The sequence below is a fragment of the Nycticebus coucang genome, chromosome 4, assembly GCF_027406575.1.
Source record: "Nycticebus coucang isolate mNycCou1 chromosome 4, mNycCou1.pri, whole genome shotgun sequence".
Taxonomy (NCBI): domain Eukaryota; kingdom Metazoa; phylum Chordata; class Mammalia; order Primates; family Lorisidae; genus Nycticebus; species Nycticebus coucang.
Window position 1 is genome coordinate 138,374,445 of NC_069783.1, and position 26,254 is coordinate 138,400,698.

General features: G+C 41.8%; 1 protein-coding gene across 9 annotated transcripts in view; it reads left to right on the forward strand.

Moving 5' to 3' along the window:
- PRR14L (proline rich 14 like) overlaps positions 1-26,254 on the forward strand; it is a 74,860-nt gene that overhangs the window by 34,251 nt on the left and 14,355 nt on the right. For 4 of the 9 annotated variants that reach the window (XR_008379737.1, XM_053589958.1, XM_053589959.1 and 1 more), the window contains 4 exons: positions 1,619-6,857; positions 11,608-11,679; positions 12,263-12,434; positions 13,672-13,778. Coding sequence is in view for 7 of the 9 variants with exons in the window: in XM_053589958.1 (XP_053445933.1) it covers positions 1,619-6,857; positions 11,608-11,679; positions 12,263-12,434; positions 13,672-13,778 (5,590 nt within the window). In the remaining 2 variants the exon portion in view is untranslated. Of the gene's footprint in view, positions 1-1,618; positions 6,858-11,607; positions 11,680-12,262; positions 12,435-13,671; positions 13,779-15,638; positions 15,737-26,254 lie in introns of those variants that run through there. The other 5 variants (XR_008379736.1, XM_053589961.1, XM_053589965.1 and 2 more) reach the window with 5 other exon arrangements.

Below are 26,254 nucleotides of genomic sequence, written 5' to 3' on the forward strand. Positions count from 1 at the left end.
TGTGAGCCACTGAGGCCAGCCAATAATTTCATTTTTTTTTTGCAATTTTTGACCAGAGCTGAGTTTGAACCTGCCACCTCAGGCATATGGGCCAGTGCCTTACTCCTTTGAGCCACAGGTGCCGCCCCCCCAATAATTTCATTTTTAATTAAAAAATTAATAATAGACTTTATTTTTAAATCAATTGTATAAGCTATGATGATGCCACGGCACTCTACCCAGGGTAACAAAGTGAGACTGTCTCACAAACAAAAAAAAGATGAAGAAGAAGATTAGACAAGTTGTTAGAAACATTAGGCATACTGTACGGTGAAATATGTGTATTCCGAGAGGCAGCGGCCCATTTCAGAAGCAAAAGACTTATATGACCTCATCTGAAGATCTGAGTTCTGGCTTTATAACCATTTAACAGGTATTTACAGTTACAGAAATTGAGAAGCTAATCTTAAAATTCATATGGAAATACAAGAGACACATAAGTAGATTCACATTTCATTATTTCAAAAGTTGCTACAGGCTCGGCGCCCGTAGCCCAGTGGTTACGGTGCCAGCCACATACATCAAAGTTGATGGGTTCAAACATACAGCCCAGCCCAGCTAAGCAACAATGACAACTGCAACAAAAAATATCCAGGTGTTGTGGTTGGCGCCTATAGTCCCAGCTACTTGACAGGCAGAGGCAAGAGAATCACTTAAGCCCAAGAGTTGGAGGTTGCTGTGAATTGTGACGCCTCGGCACTCTACCAAGAGTGACAAAGTAAGACTTGGTCTCAAAAGAAAAAAGTCGCTACAGTATCAAGACTGTCACTTAGCTTCAATAATTATCAGGTCAACCTTGTAGAAAGCCAGTTAATTGGCTTCAAGAGTAATATTCAACTTACAGATTAATCTTTTATATAATGTTTTGTGAATCATTGTGTTTCTTCAAAGAGTAATTTCATCTATGACTTATCTAAGTTCAAGTAATGAGAAGATAGATGGTCATCTAGTAACATAGGCTATTATATTGTGAGTCTCTTCCAAAAATGTTTTAAAATAGACTTCTTAAGAAGTCTTAAGACTGAATTAGGAATATGTCTCTATGTTGTATTCAGTCATGTAGCAATGATCTATGAATGCTGTGTAACATTTACACAAAGGCATTTGTTGAAATTTACTGGTTTCTGGTGGGGCACAGTGGCTCATATATGTAATCCCAGCATTTGGGGAGGCCAAGGCAAAAGGATTGCCAAAGGTTAGAAGTTTGAGACTAGCCTAAGCAACATGGCAAGACCCCATCTCTACAAAAAATAAAAATTAGCTGGGCATGGTGGCACGTGTATAATCCCAGCTACTCGGGAGGCTGAAGCAGGAGGATTCCTTGTGCCCAGGAGTTCGGTGAGCTATGACAACACCCTGGCACTCTAGCCCAGGTAACAGAGCAAGACACTATCTCCAAAAATAAGGAAAGCTGTCTGGTCATATTTTAGAAAGAAAAGCGAAATCAATGGTATAGCACACTAGTTTTGTGACTTGGGTCTTTTGTTGTTGTTTTTAGCATTATGAAATTCATGAGGGCAGAGCAAATAATTTTTCTTTTATGATTACATACTGATTTGGGTTTATTTCTTTTGCACAGAAGGAAATGTACAAATTATAACCAAAACTCTGCCAAAATCCATTGAAGAAGTACAAAGTATGAAGGTCAATGGCACTGAGATGGATAATAATGAAGGACACAAGAATGGCAATGTGAGTAAAGGTCTTTCAGCTGGGTGCAGCAAATACCCAGAAGTAAACAAAATCATGACCAGTGGTGAGGTTTCAGAAACCAACAGATTAGTTACCCTAGAGCCTTTAACCTTTGTGGACCCTGGATTAACAGACGCAACTCCTAAGGAGAAAGATTGTGAAGAATTAAAAACTTGTCCTTCTTGGTTGTCATTATTACCAGGGAACAGTGCCATTTCCAAAGTGGACAATGGGAAGGAAGAGTTGTGTAAATTAAACCTTGTCTGTGAAGCAACTGACAATCATCGACAGATTCATGGCCACCATCATGAAAATCACAGTTCTGCACTTGATGGTCCCACAACTGGAAGAAATGTAGTTGCTATAAAACCCTTGGAAGAAAATTCTGAAGTTTCGTGTTTCACATCAGCTTTGTCTGGTCCAGAATGCAGAACATTATCCTTAGAAAAATCTGGTTTTAAAGGAGATGGTTTGCCAAAGGGATCTGCTGAAAAGACAGACAGTTCCTCTTTTGATGGGGATGATCGAAGCAAGAACTTGGCTTCTAGGGAAGAAAATGAAGAACACCTTTTGAATCCCAAGAGTAAAAGAAGGGAACTCTTTCCTATTATTGCCACACAGCCAGAAAAGGAGATTGGTCATCATTGTTGTGGTGGAAAAAAAACTGTTGATTCTTCAAAAGAAAATATCCTCAATAACTGTTGCGTTCAGGGCGGTCTCTGTACAGAGAGCTGTAGTTCACTAATGCCCAGTTCTTTTACTGAAGTTGCAGAAGTGATATTTAAAAAGAATGATTTGAAAATAACTTTAGACATTCAAGAAAACTTGACAAACCCTGAGAACCATAGAGAAACTTTTAATATGAGCCATCCAGGTGGACACTCTGAAAAAGGCAATTTTTCTTCCTTGATGCAGGTGGAAGAGCCAGAAAAGACAACCGCTGTAGAGCCCAATATGTTAAGTGAAAAGATTTACAATAAAGACTCTAACTCTTTAGTCAGCATCCAGAGAAATCTGGAAGGTGACACCCATTTAAATGAAGCATCATGTAATGATTTTCTGTTTGAAAGAAAATCTCTTGTGAGTTTAATGCCAGAAGATCAGATAAGTCCTATAAATGAGGTTTTAAGGCCCAGCAAAGATACCGTTCAGTTACCACCATCCCCAGAATTTTATTACAGACCTGGGTCGGAGAAAGCTATAGAGCCCTCACATGACAATATTCCTCATTTAGATGAACAGAGCATTGCCTGTGAGATGAATGAACTTTCTTATACTAACAAACTGATTATAAATAATGTAGAAAGTGAATGTGTTTTAAATCAACAAGTGTCCCTTAATTCTCTAGACCACACGAAGTTGCCAACTGACTTTCTACAAAAAATAAACAAAGAGATGCCTTTAGAAACAAGCAAAGATGCCCAACCAAGCCATCACCCTCCATTAGAGGATGGAGCAGATGTTCTTGCTAATGCCCAGACCATTCCCATTAAGACAAAAATGAAAGACATCTCTCCACCAGGTGACAAAACCTGTGGTGCCTCTTCAAGCAGTCCTACCTTAAACATCAAACCAGAAAACCTAGAGAAAAAAAAGAAAATGGCTGATTCAAGAACAAAGGATCCACATTCCAGGCTTCTCTCAAGTAAGAAAGAAGTAGCTGGCTTTCCTCAAGTGGTCTCTGTTGAAGAATGTCAAAATGTTCAATCTCAGGATATCTCTCACCGTCATTGTGTAAGAAATAATGCACCAGAAGAGAACATCTTTCCTTCTTGTGCTACTTTTGAGTCCAGCAAAGTCAGTCTGAAAGTTAATAACTCTTTGATAACAAAATATAAAAATGCATTTCAACACAGCACCAGCCACACTCAAGGGACAGAAGACTCTGTGGATGGTAACAGCCAAGAAGTGAGTGGTACAGCAGAGGGAAGTGAACTAGATGGGAAGGAAACTAAAGGCAGCCTTCCTGGAGATGAGATAAAAAATGAAATGACAGCAGTCCTGTTAAATACTGGCATTTCAAACAAAGCTATTTGTACCAAGAGTCACATCAAACCCAGCGAGGAAAGGTTAAAAGGAAAGAAACGGAATATACCCAAAGAGACTGTACTTTGTAAGTATAACATCTCTGTTTATGCTACCCAAGAACTAAACCAATCCGCAAACATTCCAAGTCCTGAAGTATTGTTGGACCAGACTCCTACTAATAGGTTCACCAATTTTAAAAACACAAACAGAGCAGCTGAAACTCTTGATCAGAAGGCAAATGAAGTTCTTGGCTGCCAGAGTAATTGCCAAAAGAAACCCAATAAAGGCAGAAATGAAGATAAACCAACTAAGGAGACGCTAGGTAGTGACCAGAGAGACACCATCACAGATCCTAACAGGGGGGTACGCCACCACCAAAAGGATCTGCCGGTCATTTCAAGCAGTAATATCCCACAGCTTTGTGGTAGACCAAAGAAAGGTGATTTGAAAGGAGACTTTGAAATTATTTCTGGTTGTGAAGAGTCCACAGACGGTGTGGTGGATGCCACCTACACAGACTGTGGTAATAAGCCTGCAGAAGGCTTGCTGGCCATGACAGCATCTAGTGTACTTGACAGTGTAGCAAGACCAGATAGATCACCATTTGCAGAAACCTTGAGCAGTACCTTGTCTCAGAGAGGAAAACCGACTGCTGTATTTATGGAAAGGACTGACCAGGACTCAGATTTCCCAGATGCTACAGTTTCTACAGTGGGATCTCTTGAAATAAAAAAATCATGTGAAGGGAGACCATGTAGATCTTTAAAAGACTGTGAAATGGAAAAGTGTTCAGAGATAAAGCCTATTTCAGATCATGAACCAAATATAAGAATATTGGATGGAGTAAATGTGTCTTTGAATTATAATCATCATGAGCAGCAAAGTAAAGGAGCATTTCTGAGAGAAACACAAGAAGTGACTGAAGGATCAAGACTAGAAGTAAATTCTGGGTTTGACAAAGAAAATGCCATTGCAGTTTCCTTGCAAGACTTGATGTCTTCTAGATGCCAAGAAGAGAACTCTCTTTTCCTAGGCAGCCTGGAATCCGTTGAGATAATGCCTTTGTGTCTGTCTTCTCAAGAAAATTCAGAAACTAATATTAATACTGAAGAAAGTGACCTGAAAACTCCATTTAAACCAAAAGTTGATGAAATGCTTTGTGAGAATGTAAAGGACTGCACAGTCCCGCCTGAAATGAAGGAAGGAATACCAAGAGATACAAATAATTCTAGCAGAGAAGACAGCGTATATACCAGTGTGGAACAGAATGCTCACAAACCTGGTCATCCTCTTGAGAATTCCACACATAGACATTTGCCTTTGACAATGGAAACAGAACCTAAAGTGATAGGAAAAGAAGCTGAAGAATATCAGAGGGAACCACTGGGTCATTTACCTATTGGGAAGGAATCCGAAGAGATGGTTATCAGAGATAATGATACTGCTTGTATGAGCAGGATTTCTCAGACTCACTCTCAATGCCAGAGAATGCTTGGTGATGCTGGAAAACACCAAAGCCAGAGGCATTTGGACTACATGTCACAGAACGAAGAGGAATGTACACATTGGAACGAAGCACATACAATATTGGGACAATGTGTATCATCTAACATGTTGTTAGACAATGCCCAAAACAAGAACCAGCCTAAGGTTGACAAAGATGATTCTGCCATGATGAAAGAAATCACCCTAGCAAAGCTGGCCCAGGTGGACATTGCTGCACTTACTCAGAAGGTGGAAAACCAAAAGGAGGAAAACTTAGGGCATCCTTTAAAGAAGGACATTGAGTTGTGCACAGGTCCTTGCCTTCCTGGTGCCTCCAGGACAGCACAAGACCCCAACACTGCTGGGTGTGATCAGATACATGGTGCCTTTGGGAAGAGAGAAATACTTCCCTTAAAGAAGCAGCCCCATCGAACATGTAAGAAAGTTTCCTGTCAGGAGCAAGTCAGTGTGGGGAGAAAAATAAGGAAAATCAGAAGTTCTGCCTTTTTAAAGAGTTCCTCTGATCCCATCTCCACAAAAGCACACAGACTTCTTAGTTCAAACGCTGTGTCTCCACCTACACAATTGGAACCCAAAACACTACCTGCCAGTAGCTTGATTAGCCACATACCAAAGCAGAAGGCGACACCATGCCATCCCTTGAGGAGCATGAATTTTAGGAAGCCTACCAAAGAAGCAGCCTTATTGAACAAGCTGTCCATCCTTGCCTCCAAACTGGCCCCAGCCGCAAAGACCCAGAAACTAAGATATCAGCGGTGTTCCTCTGAACTTCTTCCAGTGGCTAAAACCTACAAGCGCCTCAGATATAAACGGTTCCTGGATGGATTTTCATACAATATGATGCAGCTGAATCCATATTTGGCAGCTAGTGGATGGGATAAGAGGCCTAACAGTAAGCCGTTGACACTTTATACTCTCGAATCCATCAAAATGAGCTTCATAGATTTGAGCAACAAGATGCCATCGCTGCTGTTTGGTTCTGAAATCTTGCCAGTATCCTTTCACATGAAATCAGGCTCAGATTGTGTGGCTGAGTCTTCCAGGACTTTTCCTGAGCACTGTGCTCCAGCAAGACTTGCCTTAGGAGAGGCCCCCCGGTGCCAGTCACAGCCTCCCAAGTGGACCTTTTCTTTCTTCTTGTCCCACGCTTGCCCTGGGATGGCCACATTCAGGGAAGACGCTGGCCTCCATAATCAGGCACACACTCAGGCTCCTCTGCAGCCTCCTGCTCCTCTCCGAGACTACGGAGGCACTGCCATAGTCCAGACCAGGGCAGACTGCTCTGTCCTTGGCCTTCACACGCTTCTAGCACTTTGTTCCCCAGGATGTTACCGAATCTGGACAAAAAAACGGAGCTTCTCCAGTCACATGCCTACCACTCAGAGGCTCTTCATGACCCAGTTTACACAGGGCCTGAAAGGGTTGAGGTCTCCAGGCTCCATAGCAGACAAGGTCTTCTGTTCTCTACCCTACTCAGTGGGCAGAGTGCTGTCCATTTGGAGTCAGCATGGGCCTTATGCCTGCTCCTTTGAAACCTCTGCTCTTCATTCTACTCCCAGCAAGCGGCAGACAAGCCTGGGCACCATGAGCAGGTAAAATCTGTCCCATTCTTTGCAAATGTTCTATGGTTTGCTTCCTGCCAATGGGGAGAGGGGTGGAGAGGGCTCTGCTAGAAATGCAAAGCTCTTTGGAGTGTCTGCATTTCCTGTTTATCTTGCCAAATCCCTACTGAGAAAACGCAGCAATAATTCTTCAGTGTAGATAACCCCCCCTCATTCTCCTGTTGAATCTACTGCTGTGTTTTGCACCATTCTTTTTTCTATTCATTTTATTCTTCAAACTGTGAAGTCTTTTGAATCTTGTTTTCTCCACTTGCCCCCACCTTGCAAAGAACAAACACTTATTACAAGTGGAAAAATATAAATAGGGACAATAATTGCTGTTACGCTTGTGTTGTTCACAAAGCATTATACAGTGTGTGTTGTGCAGAGGATACAGGATCAATACTTGGTAGTAAATGGATACTTTACAAGTCTGACTCATGAACCTCTGCATTTCTTCTGCAGGGGAAAGTGTTCAAATTTTGTATTTTAGTTTTAGGATTTGTAGAATTTAAAGTGAACTGGGAAGTTCTTGTGGTTTGACCACTGATAATAGTCAAAAGCAATTTCATTAATATCATTATGCCTTCTAATTGGAAATAATAGAAGAAAAAGAATCTGGAGTTAAACTTCTCATCTTAAGAATCCCTAAAGCAGCAGCCTGTGGGGCGGCACCTGTTGCTCAGTGAGTAGGGCGGCCCCATATACTGAAGGTGGCGGGTTCAAACCCAGCCCCAGCCAAACTGCAACAAAAAAATAGCCAGGCGTTGTGGTAGGCGCCTGTAGTCCCAGCTACTCGGGAGGCTGAGGCAAGAGAATCGCCCAAGCCCAGGAGTTGGAGGTTGCTGTGAGCTGTGTGATGCCATGGCACTCTACCGAGGGTGATAAAGTGAAACTGTCTCTACAAAAATAAAAAAAAGAAGAAGCAGCCGCCTCTGCAGTGGCTCACACACCTGTGATCCCAACACTCTGGGAGGCTGAGGCCCGGAGGATTGCTTGAGATCAGAAGTTTGAGACCAGGCTGAGCAAGAGGGAGACCTCCATCTCTACTAAGAAAAAATTAGCCGTGTATGTGGCACACATCTGTAGTTGCAGCTACTCAGGAGTCTGAGCTAAGAGGATCACTTGAGCTGAAGAGTTTGAGGTTGAGTGCTGTCACCACAGCACTCTAGCCTGGGTGATACAATGAGACTGTCTCCAAAAAAAAAATTCCTAAAAAGCTGCTATAGACATGACAGGTAAATCCTCCTATTTGTGATTCTTTGGGTAAACAGAAACTTTCTGTTTTTATTTATTTTAGAGACAAGATATTTCTTTGTTGCTCTGATCTCAAACTCCCAGCCTCAAGCGATCCTCCTCCCTCAGCCTCCTAATATGCTGGGATTATAAGCATAAGCGACCACAACTGGCCAGAAACTTAACTTTTTAACTTGTCCTTACCATTGCTGTAGTTAAAAAATTAAACAACAGGGTGGCGCCTGTGGCTCAGCGGGTAGGGGCCGGTCCCATATGCCGGAGGTGGAGGGTTCAAACCCAGCCCCGGCCAAATTAAAAAAAAAAAAAAAAATTAAACAACAGCAACAGTGAAAAGACCTTAATATTCCAAATAGCCTGGGAGATACTTTGTTCCTAGAGATGCAGTCTGTAATGCAGAATCATTCTTTTTAATTTTTTTTCAGACCTGTTGCCCAGGCTGTATTTGAACTCATAGACTCATAGGCTCCTGTCTCAGCCTTCCAAGTGACTTAGACTATAGACACATGGCTACTGATCCTGGTTCAGAATTATGCTGTGTCATTAAAAAGCTACTGGTGCACACTGTGTAGTGCTCTGAGCATCTTAGCAGAAAACTGAAATGAAAGGATTTCAGAAAAGTACCCTAGAACCTGACCATTCATTACTGATTGAAATTGAGTGATGAATTACTATCCACTTTTTATAAGGCAGCCATAAGAATACATTATAATTAATCAGATTTTAAATGATGGTATACTGCTTTTATTGTTTAGTTTGTTGGTATGCCTCTAAAATCTCATGATTGCTGTGCACAGATTTAAATTATACTGCTTTCTTTAAACTAAATTTATTCCTAAATTTAGTATAGATGGTAGATATTTCACCCTGTGAAGGTGTTATTCTTGCCCCTTTTTCTTCTTCCAGAACTGTTTCTTACCTGACTTTTCTATTTCTTTGTGTAGAATTTTTTTTTTATCCCTTCCTATGGGGGGATAAAACCTATGTCTGGGTTTTATTTTATTTAAATTCAAGTGGAAGCTGGAGGTGAAGGGATTTTTTCTTCTCATTGGCTTTAAAAGTGCCTTAAGATCATGTGCCTGGGCTCAAAGTTTAGTGAGGCTGCTGTCTTTCTGAACATACTTAGAGTGTTTTCTGGCAAGATAGATTGGGTAGCTCCAGAAAACAAGTTTTAACAAGGATTAATTATAATTTCCATAGAATTTTCTCTTTTTTTTTTTTATTTGAGACAGAGTCTCACTGTGTCGCCCTTGGTAGAGTGTTATGGCATCACAACTCACAGCAACCTCAAACTCTTTTGGGCTTAAGCGATTTTCTTGCCTCAGTCTCCCGAGCAGCTGGGACTACAGGTGCCCACCACACCTGGCTATTTTTTTTGTTGCAGTTGTCATTGATGTTTAGCTGGCCAGGCCGGGTTGGAACCTGACACCCTCAGTGCATGTGGTCGGCACCGTAACTACTGTGCTACGGGTGCTGCCCCATAGAATTTTCTCATTTGAACCTTGTTTTCCAGCACTGTGCAATACAGTTTGGGCCATGCCTCATACCTGTAATCCCAGTGCTTTGGGAGACCAAACCAGGTGGATTGCTTCAGGCTGGGAGTTCAAGACCAGCTTAAACAAGAGTGAGATCCCCATCTTTACAAAAAATAGAAAAGGTCGGGCGTGGTAGCTCACTCCTGTAATCATAGGTGGATTGCCTAAGCTCACAGGTTCAAAACCAGCCTGAGCCAGAGCGAGACCTTGTCTCTAAAAGTAGCCAGGCGTTGTGGTGGGTGTCTATAGTCCCAGCTACTCCGGAGGCTGAGGCAAGAGGTTAGGGTATCGGCTGAGTTAGAACTAGACCAGAGGGCTCCCTGATTTGGTCAGCTGCTTTCCCAGTGTTCTACCCTGCCTCTCATTCCTTTTTTTGGTACTCCCCAGGGAAACCTGAGTTGGCACTAAACATTATTCTAGAAACATTCGATTATCTGGGTTTTTCTTAGATGTCAAACAGATTTCTCTTCAGAGAGGAGATAAACTGGTCCCTACACAAATGTCTTATTAATTAATCCTATGCTGTGTTCTAACTTCAGTAGAAAGCAACACAGGTTTTACTTTGAGAGGCAAAAAAAGCTTTGCAACATCATCTATCAGTGATAAATACTGTTTTTTATCTATAAAAATAACATTTAATTATAAAGGTTTTCTTCTAAGTAGCCATGTTTTATGTGCAGTGTGGCTTTAAAGAAAATAGTAGATTTTTATTTATTTTTTTTTATTTTTTGTAGAGACAGAGTCTCACTTTATAGCCCTCGGTAGAGTGCCGTGGCATCACACAGCTCACAGCAACCTCCAACTCCTGGGCTTAAGCGATTCTCCTGCCTCAGCCTCCCGAGTAGCTGGGACTTACAGGCACCCACCACAATGCCCAGCTATTTTTTTTTTGGCTGCAGTTCAGCCGGGGCCGGGTTTGAACCCGCCACCCTCGGTATATGGGGCCGGCGCCTTACCGACTGAGCCACAGGCGCAGCCCAGAAAATAGTAGATTTTTAATTTTTTGTAAGGTTATGGGAACTAGCACTTTTTGTTTTTTTTTTTTTGAGACAGAGTCTCATGTCACCCTCGGTAGAGTGCTGTGGTGTCACAACTCACAGCAATGTCAAACTCTTGGGCTTAACTGATTCTCTTGCCTCAGCCTCCCAAGTAACTGCACTACAGCTACTGTACCACAACACCCAGCTATTTTTTGTTGTTGTTGCAGTTGTCATTGTTTAGCTGGCCCAGGCTGGATTTAAACCCACCAGCCTTGGTGTATGTGGCTGGTGCCAGAATCACTGTGCTACGGGCGCTGATCCAGAACTAGCACTTTTTTATTATTATAGAATAAATAATAGGGCGCCAGCCACATACACCTGAGCTGGCAGGTTTGAATCCAGCCTGGGCCTGCCAAACAACAATGACAACTACAGCCAAGAAATAGTCGGGCAGTATGGTGGGTGCCTGTAGTCCCAGCTCCTTGGGAGGCTAAGGCAAGAGAATCACGTAAGCCCAAGAGTTTGAGGATGCTGTGAAGCCACAGCATTCTACCCAGGGAGACAAAGTGAGACTCTGTCTCAGAAAAAAAAAGAAAGAAAGGAATTAATACAGAGCAAGTAGTAGAATATATTTTTATCTTTAAATAACTTTTATAAAATCTTTTATATATATTCAACTTGATTAGAAGGAAGAGCTCAAAGATATTGTTTTCTTTCCTTCTCTTACTGTCTTCTTCATTTCTCTACTTTTTTTCCATTTAAACCAGAAAACAATCTTCCTGTCAGCCTGCCCCAATACCACTCATGGCACATAAATGTATTCTCCTGATTGGCTGCAAAGTAACTGACATATCTTATCTTCCTGGGGCTCTAATAGAGGATCATGTGCAAACACTCACAAAGGCATCAATACCTTTCCTGTTGTCCCTAACTGCCCTAACCTGTTGCTTTTGAACTTTTACTTCACTTTAGCCACACCATATTACCATATGTGCCTCTCCCAGGCGTGGAAGCTTCGTGTAACACCAGCGGCAGTCAGATGAGGTAAGCACATGGGGGTGGGGGCCTGGGGTGGGGGGCGGCGTGTGTGGAGGTGGCATGGGTCAGGCATGACACCACTTGACCTCTTATCCTCGTAAACCTGATCTACGGCTCTCAGATAAACATCTCTGAGATTCAAATGTGTTCTGTTACAGCTAGCAACTAGGGATGTGTAATCAATGCTATCTTTTTTTTTTTCCCCCCCTCAGGCGAAAATGACTAGCCAGTTTATTGCACCAGAAGTCTCAAACTTTTTTTCTCATTATTTAGCCAGCTTCAGTCTCTGAATAAGATTGACCTCCGCTAAACACTGTTAATTTGTTCAGTTCAATATATGTCTTTTCTTCCTACAAAAGTCTGTTGGCTTTTTACATTTTTTTCCTTATGAAACTCCATACCAATGAAATGGATTGACCACATTCTTGTAATGTTGTACATATCTAAACACAAGTGATGTCTAGAAGCAGCTAGAAAAAAGGTTGACTAGTGATGTCATTTCTCTGGAGAGAAGGAGTCTTCAGCTCTTGTCTGGATAAATTGAAACCCTTCTCATATTTTTCTTCTGTCTTTCCTTCCATGGTGCTAGGTTAGAACCTCCATTCCCTGCCTTGGTACCAAAGTCTTGCTTGGTAACAGAATCAGCTGTGAGCAAGCTTCTGCTTGCAGCCTCTGACTTCCAAGTTCCTGGATTTGATGAGCTGGATGGTGTGACAGTAGCATGCCCCTGCCCACAGAGCAGCCCTCCAGAACAGAAAGAGGTAAGTGTGAAGTGCTGGTGGGGTCAGGTGACAGGACACGGGAGGTGGCCATGACTGACTCATATCACATGACAAGTACAGACTGACTCCTGTGTGTCTTTACTTACCACCATCACCTTCTACCGAGTCCTAGAGAGATTTTCTGCTTGGCCAATAAAGGGTACACTGGATTCCTTAGCCTGCATTGTTTTACAGATACATTTTTCTTATCAGTGTTGCAGTTGTGTCCAACCTGTGGCTCTCAGGCTGCATGTAAATTATTTGAGGACTGTTTTGTTTATCTGTGGTATCAGATATCATGAATATTATACAGACTTGTTTGTTTTGCTTATCAGTGTTTGTATATTTAATATGTAGCCCAGACAACTCTTCAAGTGTATAGCAGTGTATTGTGTGTGCCTGCAGTCCCATCTACTTGGGAGGCTTAAGGTGGGAGTTGCTTAAGCCCAGGAATTTGAGACCAATAATGCAAGACCCTGTCTCAAAAAGAAAAGAAAAAAAGGGCGGATGTGATGACTCAAGCTTATAATCCTAGCACTCTGGTAGGCTGAGGTGGGTGGATCACTTGAGCTCAGGAGTTTGAGACTAGCCTGAGCAAGAGTGAGACCCCTGTCTCTACGCAGTTCCCCTCTGGGACAATAACAATGAAAGGAAAGCCCTCTCAGGGGGAATTGTACTATGTGAGTGATTCTAGTAATAAGTACAGTGTGGATTGAACATGTGATCTCCGCTAAATTAGGCTATACTCAATGAGAGAGTGTGCTATGAAGAAGACAACCAAGATCAAAGTCCCAGCCCTCCTCATCTGTATTATGGCCTTACAGATCCTTACCATCTCACCTGCCTACCCTGTACAATTGTCAGGATCAAAAGTAGGTTGGGTTCCTTAAAGATGAGCTTACCCCACTTGAGTCCTGATTTGGGGCAAGGCAAGGTTGAAACACACACGTAGTTAATGTTTCATTCATTTAAAAAAAAAAAAAAAAACAGAAAAGAAGCAGGAAAACCTTAACTGTGACCTTGTCTTCACCTCCTGAGGCTGGTTGGTGGGCACCTGTAGTCCCAGCTACTTGGGAAGCTGAGATAAGGGGATTGCTTCAGCCCGAGAGTTTAAGGCTCCTGTGAGCTGTGACACCACAGCACTCTACTGAGGGCAACAAAGTGAGACTCTATGTTCAAAAAAAAAAAAAAAAAATCTCATAATTTGACCATCTTTCTTGTTAACCCCTAAAAATAGGCTGAGCCAGAGAAGAGGCCAAAGAAAGTCTCGCAGATTCGCATCCGGAAAACCATTCCTAGGCCAGATCCTAATCTTACTCCCATGGGCCTTCCTCGACCCAAAAGGTGAGCTGCTTCTCTAATGCAGACTACGGTCACATCTTTTGAAGAATGGTTTCACAGAATGTAATTACCCTTTAAGTGGTTGGTCTTATACTCTGAGCCATTTATACTTCTAAGAATTTATCCTAAAGGATTAATTAGTAGTGTGATTGGATATTTGTGTATAAGGACATTTCAATGCATATTCATAATACTTTTGATTAAGCTTCTTATGCCAGATGTTATGCTTTCCCTTTGCAAACATAATCTCAGTTCATGCGCCAGTGATGCTGGGAGGTGAATGCTGTTGTCATCCCACATTTAGGTAAGGATATTAAGACTCCGTGGTTTGAAACCTGTTAAGTCCAAGGCCTGGCTCGGTGGCTTACATCTGTAATCCTAGCACTCTGGGAGGCCGAGATGGGTGGATTGCCTGAGCTCAAGGATTCGAGACCAGACTGAGCCAGAGCGAGACCCCGTGTCTAAAAATAGCCAAGCATTGTGGCAGGCCACCTGTATTTCCAGCTACTTGGGAGGCTAAGGCAAGAGAATCACTTGAGCCCAAGAGTTCGAGATTGCTGTGAGCGACGGCACAGCACTCTACTGAGGGCAACAAAGTGAGACTCTGTCTCATGGACAAAAAAGAAAGAAAAGAAACCTGTTAGGTCCTAGTGTTGATCCTAGAACATGTGGTTTCTTTCACAGGTTTTACCCTCCCCCAGAGCCCAATTCCCAACACTAAACTGTACACTATGTCCTGAGTTGAATTTTCTTTTTTAATAAAGCTCTAAAGACTTGTATTTGCTTCTGATGGATTTCATACCTTCCTTTCTCATCAGCAAATGGAAGCTCTAAGTATCTTTTAAGTAACCCAAGGCAAATTATTCAAACTTCCTGAGGTTCCAGAACTTATGTATAAAATACAAATAAGAATTCTCAAGACTTGGCTTGGTGTTTGTGATTCAAGCGGCTAAGGTGCCAGCCACATACACCTGAGGTGGTGGGTTGGAATCTAGAGCCCGCCAAACAACAATGACCGCTGCAACCAAAAAATAGCCAGGCATTGTGGTGGGCGCCAGCTACTTGGGAGGTGGAGAATTGCTTGAGCCCAGGAGTTGGAGGTTGCTGTGAGCTGTGATGCTATGGCAATCTACCCAGGGCAACAGCTTGAGGCTCTGTCTCAAAAAAATAAAAAAAGAATTCTCAAAGCTTAAGATTTCTATACAGTCAGTATTTGAGAAAAAAATCTGTCCTGTATCTACTATAGTGCTTCACACAACACAGATACAATAAATAGTTAACCATTAATTATGGTCGTGATTTTTTTCTCAACCTCTCATGTCTTTGCAGATATTTTCAGTTACTTCACATTGAATAGTACTTATTACTAGAATGAAATAGGATTCAATATTGATTATATTCTATCTTGTATTTGCATGTCTGAAGAATGCTGTTTATATAAATAAGTAGTTTAGAGAGGAAAGAGTTTTTCTACAGTGAAGTCATTTGATTCTTTCAACTTTCAAGTTATATGCTTTCGTTGTATTTAATGAAAACAAAGGATTGAAAAGCACTGAATCACAAAAGTTCTGTTACCCATGCATTCATTGGAGGTGAATTCAAGGTCTCAGAGACTGGGAAGGACACCAGAAAGATCCAGGAAGGTATCAGATGCCTGATACTGTAGTTATTCTTTCACTTAGTGGTACCATATTCATCCAATCTACTAAAAGGAGGTTAAAAACTGACATTTTTAATAAATCTTTACCTAAACTTCTAGTGTCTTCTGATAAAATGCTTTTATGCAAAGATACATTTTTGGTGGGTTGTTTTGTTTTATTTTGTTTTTTTTCTCCTAAAACAGAGTCTTGCTGTCTTGCTCAGGCTACAGTGCAGTAGTGTCATCATAGCTCACAGCAACCTCAAACTCCTGGGCTCAATCGATCCTCTCCCCTCAGCCTTCCAGTTACCTGGAGCTACAGGTACACACCTCCGTGTTAGGCTAATTTTTTTTATTTTTTTAAATAGAGATAGGGTCTCCCTCTTGTTCAGACTGGTCTCAAATTCCTGGCCTCAGGCAGTCCTCCTGTTTCACCCTCCCAAAGTGATAGGAATACAGGCAAGAGGCACCTTGCTTGGCCCAAATGTACTTTTGTCAAAAATAAATAAATAAACCCTTGCAGTTGTAGATTTTAGTGCAGCTAATATTTATAAAAGATTCTTGGCATATAATTTAGTTGGCAAAGGTTCAGTGCCTGTAGCTCAGCAGTTAAGGGCATGAGCCATATACATCGGAGCTGCCAGTTCAAATCCAGCCTGGGCCTGCCAAACAACAATGACAACTACAACCAAAAAATAGACAGGCATTGTGGTGGACACCTGTGGTCCCAGCTACTTGGGAGTCTGAAGCAAGAGAATCATTTAAGCCCAAGAGTTTGAGGTTGCTGTGAACTGTGACGCCACAGAACGCTACCCAGGGCGACAACTTGAGACTGTCTTAAAAAAAAAAAAAAAAAAAAAACTTTAATTGGCAAAAGCATTTTATTACTCAAACCCATCAACCAAATCATTCTTAACTTTACTGTTTTGCAATTCAAGTAAATGTATTAATACACACCAAAGAAAATGCTACAAAGCACTAAGAAATAAATTTGGGGGCATAACTTGTAAGTTTGATTTCTAAAAGCCATGATGTCCAAATTAAAATTAAATGTAAGTAATATAATTTATCTGTTTTAATAATACAGGTTGAATATCCTTCTACAAAAGGCTTGGGAACAGAAATGTTTCAGACACTGGATTTTTTCAGAATTTGGAATATTTGCATTATACTTACCAAGTTGAGTATCCTTCGTCTGAAAATCCTAAATCCCAAATGCTCCAATGAGCTTTCTCTTGACCATGACCTTTTTTTTTTTTCCCTGAGACTGAGTCTCACTCTGTCACCATAGGTAGAGTACCCTGGCATCATCATAGCTCACAGCACCCTCAAATTCCTGGGTTCCAGCAATCTTCTTGCCTCAGCCTCCAGAGCAGCTAGAACGGTAGTTGCCCACCTAAACACCAGGCTTATTTTTCTATTTTTAGTAGAGATGGGGTCTCACTGTTGCTCAGGCTGGTCTTGAACTCCTGAGCTCAGGTAATCCACCTGTCTCGGCCTCCCAGCGTGTTAGGATTACAGGCATGAGCCACCATGACCTTTGAACATCATGTTGGCTGTAAAAAAGTTTCAGATTTTGGCCAGGTGCAGTGGCTCAGGTCTGTAATCCTACCTCTCAGGGAGGCTGAGGTGTATAGATTGACAGAGCTCAGGAGTTCAAGACTACCCTGAGCAAGTGCGAGATCCCGTCTCTATTAAAAATAGAAAAACTAGCTGGGTATTGTAGTGGGTGCCTATAGTCCTAGCTGCTCAGGAGGCTGAGGCAAGAGGATCTCTTGACCCCAAGAATTTGAGTTTGCTGTGAGCTATGACAATCCAGCCAGGGCAAAAGAGTGAGGCTCTGTTTAAAAAAAAAAAAAAAAAGTTTCAGATTTTGGAGCATTTCTTTTTTTTTTTTGTGGTTTTTGGCTGGGGCTGCGTTTGAACCCACCACCTCCGGCATATGGGACCGGAGCCCTACTCCTTGAGCCACAGGTGCCGCCCAGATTTTGGAGCATTTCAAATTGTGGATTTTTAGATTATAGGTGTTCAACCTATATATTATTAAAACAGATGATAATGATATTTTTCTCACTGAATTTATAATAACAAATTACATAATTAAACTGATAAGTAATGGGGGGGGTCTGGTAGGAAGCAATGATGTTCCTTTAGTAAATATATATGCATACACAAATCAAACTTTGTTATTAGTCTTTTTTTTGAGGCACAGTCTTACTGTGTCGCCCTTAGTAGACTGCATTGGTGTCAGAGATAACAGCAAGGTCAAACTCTTAGGCTTAAGTGATTCTCTTGCCTCACCCTCCCAAGTAGCTGGGACTACAGGTACCCACCACGACACCCACTATTTTTTGGTTGCAGTTGGGTGGCTCATGCCTATAATCCCAGTACTCTGGGAGGCCACGACAGGTGTGGATCACCTGAGCTCAGGAGTTCAAGACCAGCCTGAGCAAGAGTGAGATCCTCTCTCTACTAAAAATAAGAAAATTAGCTGGGCATCGTGGCATACACCTGTAGCCTCAGATACTCTGGACTCTGAGGTAGGACGATCACTTAAAACCCATGAATTTGAGGTTGCAATGAGTTATGACGATGCCACTGCACTCTACCCAGGGTGACAGAGTAAGACTCTGTCTTAAAATAAATAAATAAAAATCAGAACAAAATCCATTAATTTTTTTTTTTTTTTTTTTTTTTGTGGAGACAGAGTCTCACTGTACCGCCCTCGGGTAGAGTGCCGTGGCGTCATACGGCTCACAGCAACCTCTAACTCTTGGGCTTACGCGATTCTCTTGCCTCAGCCTCCCAAGCAGCTGGGACTACAGGCGCCCACCACAACGCCCGGCTATTTTTTTTTGTTGCAGTTTGGCCGGGGCTGGGTTTGAACCCGCCACCCTCGGCACATGGGGCCGGCGCCCTACTCACTGAGCCACAGGCGCCGCCCAAAATTTTTATAAGTTGCATTATTCCTTCCATCTTTAATATAGGAGAAGCATATATATTGTGACAGACCAATTAGCATGGCAGCTCGTTGCAGAATTTTTGTTGTTAATGGGGATTAGTTATAACATTTTGTAAAATGATAATGAGGATTGACTAGTGGAATTAAATATTTCATTTTATAATTTGATAGATTTTCTTCCTCAACTGAAGGCAATTAGTTAAATTTTTATCTGTAGATTTCTTTTACTTCATTTTCAAATCTATAATAGTCCCAATAAGCACTTGTTTTATATATATATATATATATACATATATATATACATATATATATGTATATATATACATATATATATATACATACATACTTTTTTTTTTTTAGTTAACCAACTGTTGATTTGGAACTTTTTTTTCCTGCTTCATGTCATCTGTAGGAAAGTGGAACTTTCTTTTTAATTGATGACATAATGTCAATAATTATACTTGAGAATAGCTAAAAACATTTTTTGTGTGCAATTAAATACATGAACAAGCTGTTTTTAATGTTTGACGCTTTCTTTCCTAAGTAGGTTCTCTTTGTTAAGTAAGCATTATTTGGTAGTAATCAGGGTCCACAAGTTAAAGTCACTATGACAACCCTTTTCACAAGATATCTGAAATCAGAATATCCTAAAGCTGGCATCATTACCCTATTTCTGAAACCACTCCTCTTTTTTAACAGAACTATGTGTAAGATGGGGAAAAATGAGTTCAAGACAGGTTTATAGTGATTCCATTAAACACGGAAGAGGGCTTAGTAAGATCAGTGATTTGATTCATACATGAAAGTAGAATTCAGGATGGATAGGGTCTGAATTTGTGGGAGTAAGAAAATTGCAAAAGCATTTGGGAATTTTCTCGAATGTATCACTATTAGAAATTAAAGATTAAAAAAAAAGGAAGAAATTAAAGATTGAGGCTGGGCGTGGTGGCTCATGCCTATATCCTAGCACTCTGGGAGGCCGAGGCAGATAGATTGCTTGACCTCAGGAGTTGGAGACCAGCCTGAGCAAAAGCAAGACCCTGTCTCTTTTAAAAATAGAAAAACTGAGGCAAAAGATCGCTCGAGCCCAGGAGTTGGAGGTTGCTGTGAGCTATGACATTACCGCACTCTATCCAGGGCAACTGCTTGAGACTCTGTCTCAAAGAAAAAAAAAGAAATTAAAGATTGAGAGATAGATTCCCCTAAAGCTGGGTTCCTGTATGCTCCATGGAATGCCTTTGTTATGCTATTGTAAAAACAACTGGTTTAAATAGTGTAATTTAGCTCTTAGGGTTTTTACTAAGTCATATATGGGTTTGTATCCAGTCAGGAGAAAGAAATCACACAGTATTTTAAACAGCAGAAGTTCAATATAAAGTGTTAAACCATAGCAGGAGAGTAGCCATAAAAGGAAAGAGAATTCTTACAGGTACACTATGACTGAGGGAGAGTACCTAAGGAAGGACAGACTTGGAATGGGCACCTCTCCATGGGGGTTGGAGTTGAGACTGTGTTGGAGAAGGCATAGTTACTGCCCATTGGATGGCTGTGATACTGAGGCTAGAGCTGGGTAAGCAGGAAACCGTCTGGAGCACAGACAAGCTGAGGCTGGAGGTCAGGTACGTGGAGGTATTAGGGTACTGCTGTGATACAAGGTCTAGACCCTAAGCATGTTCTGCTTGCTTCGGCAGTGCCATGTAAAATAAACCTCAGGAAGTCAGGGTACCACTGAAATATAAGGGCCTGAGCTGCCGTATCTGTGTTGAGACGCCCATAGCAAGGTGGCCACCATGCTAAGGCTCCAAGGTCATTGAGGGGTTACATGTCCTAGCTACATAGGGTTACATGTCCTGTCCCACATAGGGTAGGAGTTACATGTCCTAGCCACACAGAGTAGGACCTCCCAACCTCCCCCCAACCCCAGGTACTCCTGCATACCCCCACGTACACACATCACTGATGGGTCCTGAAGCTGGAGCAAGAACAAAGACTCACTTGGGCTGGGTGCAGTGGCTCATGCCTGTAATCCCAGCACTTTGAGAGACTGAGGCAGGAGGATTGCTTGAGTCCAGGAGTTGGAGACCAGCCGAATAACATAGTAAGACCCCATTAGCTAAGCATGATGGTGTACACCTATAATCCTAGCTACTCAGGAGGCTGAAGCAGGAGGATTGCTGTAGCCCAGAAGTTTGAGGCTCTGGTCAGTTATGATGATGCCACTGTACTCTAGCCTAGGTAACAGAGACCCTGTCTCAATTTAAAAAAAAAAAAAAAAAAAAAAAGCTGACCAAACCAGAAAGAGAAGTTCCCTGTCTCTTGTTTTGGTCCTCTAGTACTACCTCTGACAAAGCATCAAATTTACCGTAAAGGGGAAATGCTTAAAGGGCCCAAGATTCCATTATCACCAAGCAGGTACTAAAGGTCAAATTAAGAAGAATTAATCTGGTAATTGGCATATTTGAATGAACAATAAAAGTTGGACACATTACACATGCATTCACTTACCCAAGCACTATTCTTTTAAAAACTGATTTGATGGGCGGCACCTGTGGCTCAAGGAGTAGGGTGCCGGTCCCATATGCCGGAGGTGGCGGGTTCAAACGCAGCCCCTGCCAAAAAAAAAAATAATAATCACCATTCTTTAAAAAAAGTAAAAACTGATTTGATTAAATGGAAAGGTATGTTTTCTAACACAATCACAAAGTTCAAATGGAAAGATACAGAATTGGCTCAGTGCCTGTAGCTCAGCGGCTGGGGCACCAGCCACATTCACCGGAGCTGGCAGATTCGAATCCAGCCCGGGCCTGCCAAACAACAATGACAACTGCAACCAAAAAATAGCTGGGCGTTGTGGCGGGCACCTGTAGTCCCAGCTACTTGGGAGGCTGAGGCAAGAGAATCGTTTAAGCCCAAGACCTTGAGGTTGCTGTGATGCCACGGCACTCTACTGAGGGCGACATAGTGAGACTCTGTCTCAAAAAAAAGATACAGAAGCAAGAATAGCCAGGAAAATTTGAAGACAGGTAAAGTAAGAGTACCAGCCCTAAAAGATATAAACTGTAAATTCTCAATAATGAGCCAGAATATAAATATGTAAGTTGATAAAACAGAATGGAAAGTCTAGAAATACCCTCAAGTACATAGAGAAATGTATGGCAAAGAGGTTCTCTGAAATCACTGATGGACAGTTCAGTAAATTGCTGTTGGGACAATTGAGAAGCCATTTAAGAGTTTTATTGTACTTTATACTTCTACCTTATACCTTTCACCGGAGTGAATTCCAAATTAATCACATTCTACCTTATACCTTTCACCAGTGTGAATTCCAAATGAATCACATATATGTGTAAACAAATCAACCTAAGAATACTTGAGGAAACCATGGGAAATTTCCAACTGGAATTAGAACTGAAGTGGCTAATAATAATGCAAATTGAGAAGCCATAAAATAAAAAACTGAGAAATGTGTTACATAAAATTGAAGAACTTCTGCCAGGCGCGGTGGCTCATGCCTATAATCCCAGCACTTGGGAGGCTAAGACGGTGGATCACTTGAGCTCAGGAGTTCAAGGTCAGCTGAGCAAGAGTGAGATCCCTATCTCTAAAAAAATCACCAGGTTTTGTGGTGGATGCCTGTAGTCCCAGTTACTCGGGAGGCTGAGGCAAGAGAATCGCTTGAGCCCAAGAGTTTGAGGTTGCTGTGAGCTGTGACGGCACGGCACTCTACCAAGGGCAACAAAGTAAAACTCTTGTCTCAAAAAAAAAAAAAGAACTTCTACCCAGGGCCGGGGGGGGGGGGGGGAGAAGCACCAAAAACAATGTCAAAATATAAGTTTATATCTCAAAGGGCTAATTTCTCTATATACTCATATTCACACAGCTTCTAAACATTAACAAGGAAAAAAATGAAAAATATCAATAGAAAAATGGACACAGGATATAAAGGAATGGTTTGTACAGGAGATACAGATGGGTCTTAAACATGGAAAAAACGATCATTTTCGTGCATAGCAAGAAAACCACAAATTAAAATATACTCTGTTACTGTTAACTTTGCTCTTGTCAGCTTGGCAAAAACACAAAGGTTGTTAAGTAATAACACCTAGCTTATTTGAAGGCCTTTGTCAGAAGAATAAAATGCCCTGCAGTCTTTAAAAAAGAGAACAAGGTCCAGTTCTTTGTATACCAGAATAATTTGTATTTGCATACCAGTGTTGATAGTGGTTAAAGATAATATTACAGTACAGCCAAGCACTGTCATGAGAGTGTCCAATCTTTTTTCTGCTACACATTGGAAGAATAAGAGTTGTCTTGGGTCACGTATTCAATACACAAACACTGACAAAAACTGATAAGCCAAAGTAAAGGTCCATGCATACTTTTCATGGTATCACACACCACAGATAAGCAAAATGGCCCTCAACTAGTCTGCATGTGGGCTGCAGGTTGGATACTCCAGGTAGATTGGTACCATTTGTATAAAGTAGTGGGAAATAACTTCTTGAGCCAGCGATGGTGTGTTCTTAGAGCCATGGTGTGCACTCACAGTTCTAGCTACTCCAGTAGCTGAATTAGGATAGCTTCAGCCCAGAAGTTTGACACCATCAGCCTGGCAACCCAGCAAGAACCCCATCTTAGAAAAAGGGAGAAAAAATTTTTTTTCTCAAGACTTCTATGTTTTAGGCTGGGCACAGTGGCGCATAGTAATCCTAGAACTCTGGGAGGCTGAAGCAGGTGGATTGCCTGAGCTCATGGGTTCGAGACCAGCCTGAGGAAGAACAAGGCCTCATCTCTAAAACTAGCCAGGTGTTGTAGTAGGCATGTGTAGTCCCAGCTACCTGGGAGGCTGAGGCAAGAGGATCATTTAAACCCAGGAGTTTGAGGTTGCTGTGAGTTATGACTCCACAGCACTCTACCAAGGGCTATAAAGTGAGACTCTATCTCAAAAAAAAAAAACAAAACAAACTGTGTTTTATGTAAGTAATTTTTCCAGTCAGGTCTTCCAAACTTAAGGAGAAACATAGTTTCTGAAAAACTGAATTGATACCAGCCTCAAATGCCTGCTATTTTTGTCTTGGCTTTTATTTATAGATTCTTCTTTCTAGGTCACAGTATAAAAGCCATTGTCACCTAAGCAATTTGGTCCTCCCAGGAATTTAGTGTTCGGTCATTTCCTAGACCAGAAAATAGGTACTGTCAAAAATTGCCGCTATATCCTGCTTAGTTTGTATTAATTAGTATGCCTTAGCATCAAAATTGTGCCTTGTGCAGTTTTCAGTGAAAGCTCTGAATGAAAGAACTTCTTCATAATGAAAAGTACATTAACTTTAGGTCATTAATTTAAATTTTTGCTATACTGGCTAGGTGTCCATAGCTCCGTAGCTCAGTGTTTAGAGCGCCGGCCACGTGCACGGGGACTGGTGGGTTCAAACCTGACTCGGGCAGCTACTCGGGAGGCTGAGGCAGGAGAATCGCCTAAGCCCAGGAGTTGGAGGTTGCTGTGAGCTGTGTGAGGCCACGGCACTCTACCGAGGGCCATAAGGTGAGACTCTGTCTCTACAAAAAAAAAAAAAAAAAAAAAAAGAAAAACCTGACTCGGGCCTGCTAAATGAACAAAAATAGCCAGGCATTATGGCAGGCATCTATAGTCCTAGCTACTCAGGAGACTAAGGCAAGAAGATCGCTTGAGCCCAAGCATACTGTGAGCTATGTTGATACTATAGCACTCTACCTGAGACACAGAGTGTTTTCTATTTCCAAAACAAAGCAAAAAAAAAAAATCAGTGTTTGCTAAGTGTTAGTTTTTTGGTATTAATCCATTATTCCATCAGTAAATTGTTGGGAAAATAAAGAATTCTCAATAACCAAAAAATAGCTGAGTCTGGTGGCTAACGCCTGTAATGCTAGCAGGCTGGGAGGCCGAGACAGGTAGATTGCTTGAGCTCAAGGTTTCAAGACCACAGGCTCCATGCCCATAGCACAGTGGTTATGGCGCCAGCCACATACACCGAGGCTGGCGGGTTCGAACCTGGCCCAGGCCTGCTGAACAACAATGACAACTGCAACAAAAAATAGCCTGGTTGTGGCATGCACCTATACTCCCAGCTACTAGGGAAGCTGAGGCAAGAGAATCGCTTAAGCCCAAGAGTTTGAGGTTGCTGTGAGTTGTGACACCACGGCACTATACCAAGGGTGACAAAGTGAGAATCTGTCTCAAAAAAAGTTCAAGACCAGCCTGAGCAAGAGCAAGACCTCATCTCTAAAAACTAGCTGAGAATTATGGCGAGAGCCTATAGTCCCAGGTACTCAGGAGGCTGAGGCAAAAAGATCACTTGAGGGGTGGTGCCTGTGTCTCAAAGGAGTGGGGTGCTGGCACCATATGTCGGAGGTGGTGGGTTCAAACCCAGCCCTGGCCAGAAACTGGGGAAAAAAAAAAAAAAAATTCACTTGAGCCCAAGAGGTTACCTGCAACAACACAGCACTCTATTCAGGGTGACAAAGCGAGACTCTGTCTCTAAAGAAGAAAAAAAAAAAAAGAAACCAAAAACTAAACAAAAGTATTGATCCAGGGAGAAGACAGATAAATGAGCATTTTATCTTTTACTTTGAGGGCATTTACAAAATCAGCACTACATTGTACTTCAGTTTTCACTGGCGTCATGAGTGACTAGAGATAAAATATATGACCTTACCAAGAAGAAAACCTAATACAAAACACACACATACACATTAAATTGATTCTCCTTCCCAAAAGATGAAAACCTCAATATGAAGAGGAGCCAAAGTTAACTTCATCTGCTTCTCCCTCCTCAAATCCTGGCACTGAGTGGAGGAAAAAATTTCCCTTAAAAGTTAATATCCAAAGTCTGGCCTTCTTGTGGATTTGCAGCCTGAATCTGTGCTACCTGGGTAGATTGAAAACATCTTTAAAATCAGAACATACTTTACAGTGGTTCCAGGTTGGTAGTGCCCTCAAGCTCCTGGCAGAAACGCACAGTGTTTGAGGATACTTCCTCCAAATCTGGCTGTAAATAAAAGCTAGAATTATGTGAAACAACGCAGAGTAAGGTAGAGGGAAGCAAGGTTTCATGCATAAATGCCAATGGAAAAATTAGATAGCAAATCAAATCTGAAAAGATTTCAGACATTGGAATTATTACAGAAGAATACAGTATGTTTGAAGAAATACATATAGATTAAAAATATGAATAACAGCATGATAACAGTCGAAATAACCAAATAGGCATGAAATGGAACTGTATAGAATTTCCAAAAATTTAAATAGAGTAATTAAAATAGAACCTTGGCTTGGCACCCATTGCTCAGTGGTTAGGGCATAAGCCCCATACACAGGAGCTGGCGAGTTCGAACCCAGCCTGGACCTGCTAAACAATATACGACAACCGCAACAACAACAAAATAGGTTGACGTTGTGGCAGGGCCTGTAGTCCCAGCTAGTTGGGAGGCTGAAGCAAGAGAATCACTTAAGCCCAGGAGTTTGAGGTTGCTGTGAGGTGTGATATCATGGCACTCCACCAAGGGCAACATGCTGATATCCTGTCTCAAAAAAAAAAAAAAGCCTAATAAAACAGTCCTCCCATCTCACCTTCCCAAGTAGCTGGTATTATAGGCACATACTACCATATCCAGCTAAATTTTCTTTTTGGGGGGGAGAGGGGACAGAGTCTCATGTCACTCTTGGTAGAGTACCCTGTTGTCACAGCTCACAGCAGCCTTAAACTTTAGGCCTCAAGCAGTTCTCTTGCCTTAGCCTCCCAAGTAGCAAGGATTATAGGCGCCCACCACAACGCCCGGCTAGTTTTTGTTGTAGTTGTTGTTCTTTAGCAGGCCTGGGGCCAGTTCGAACCCACCAGTCTC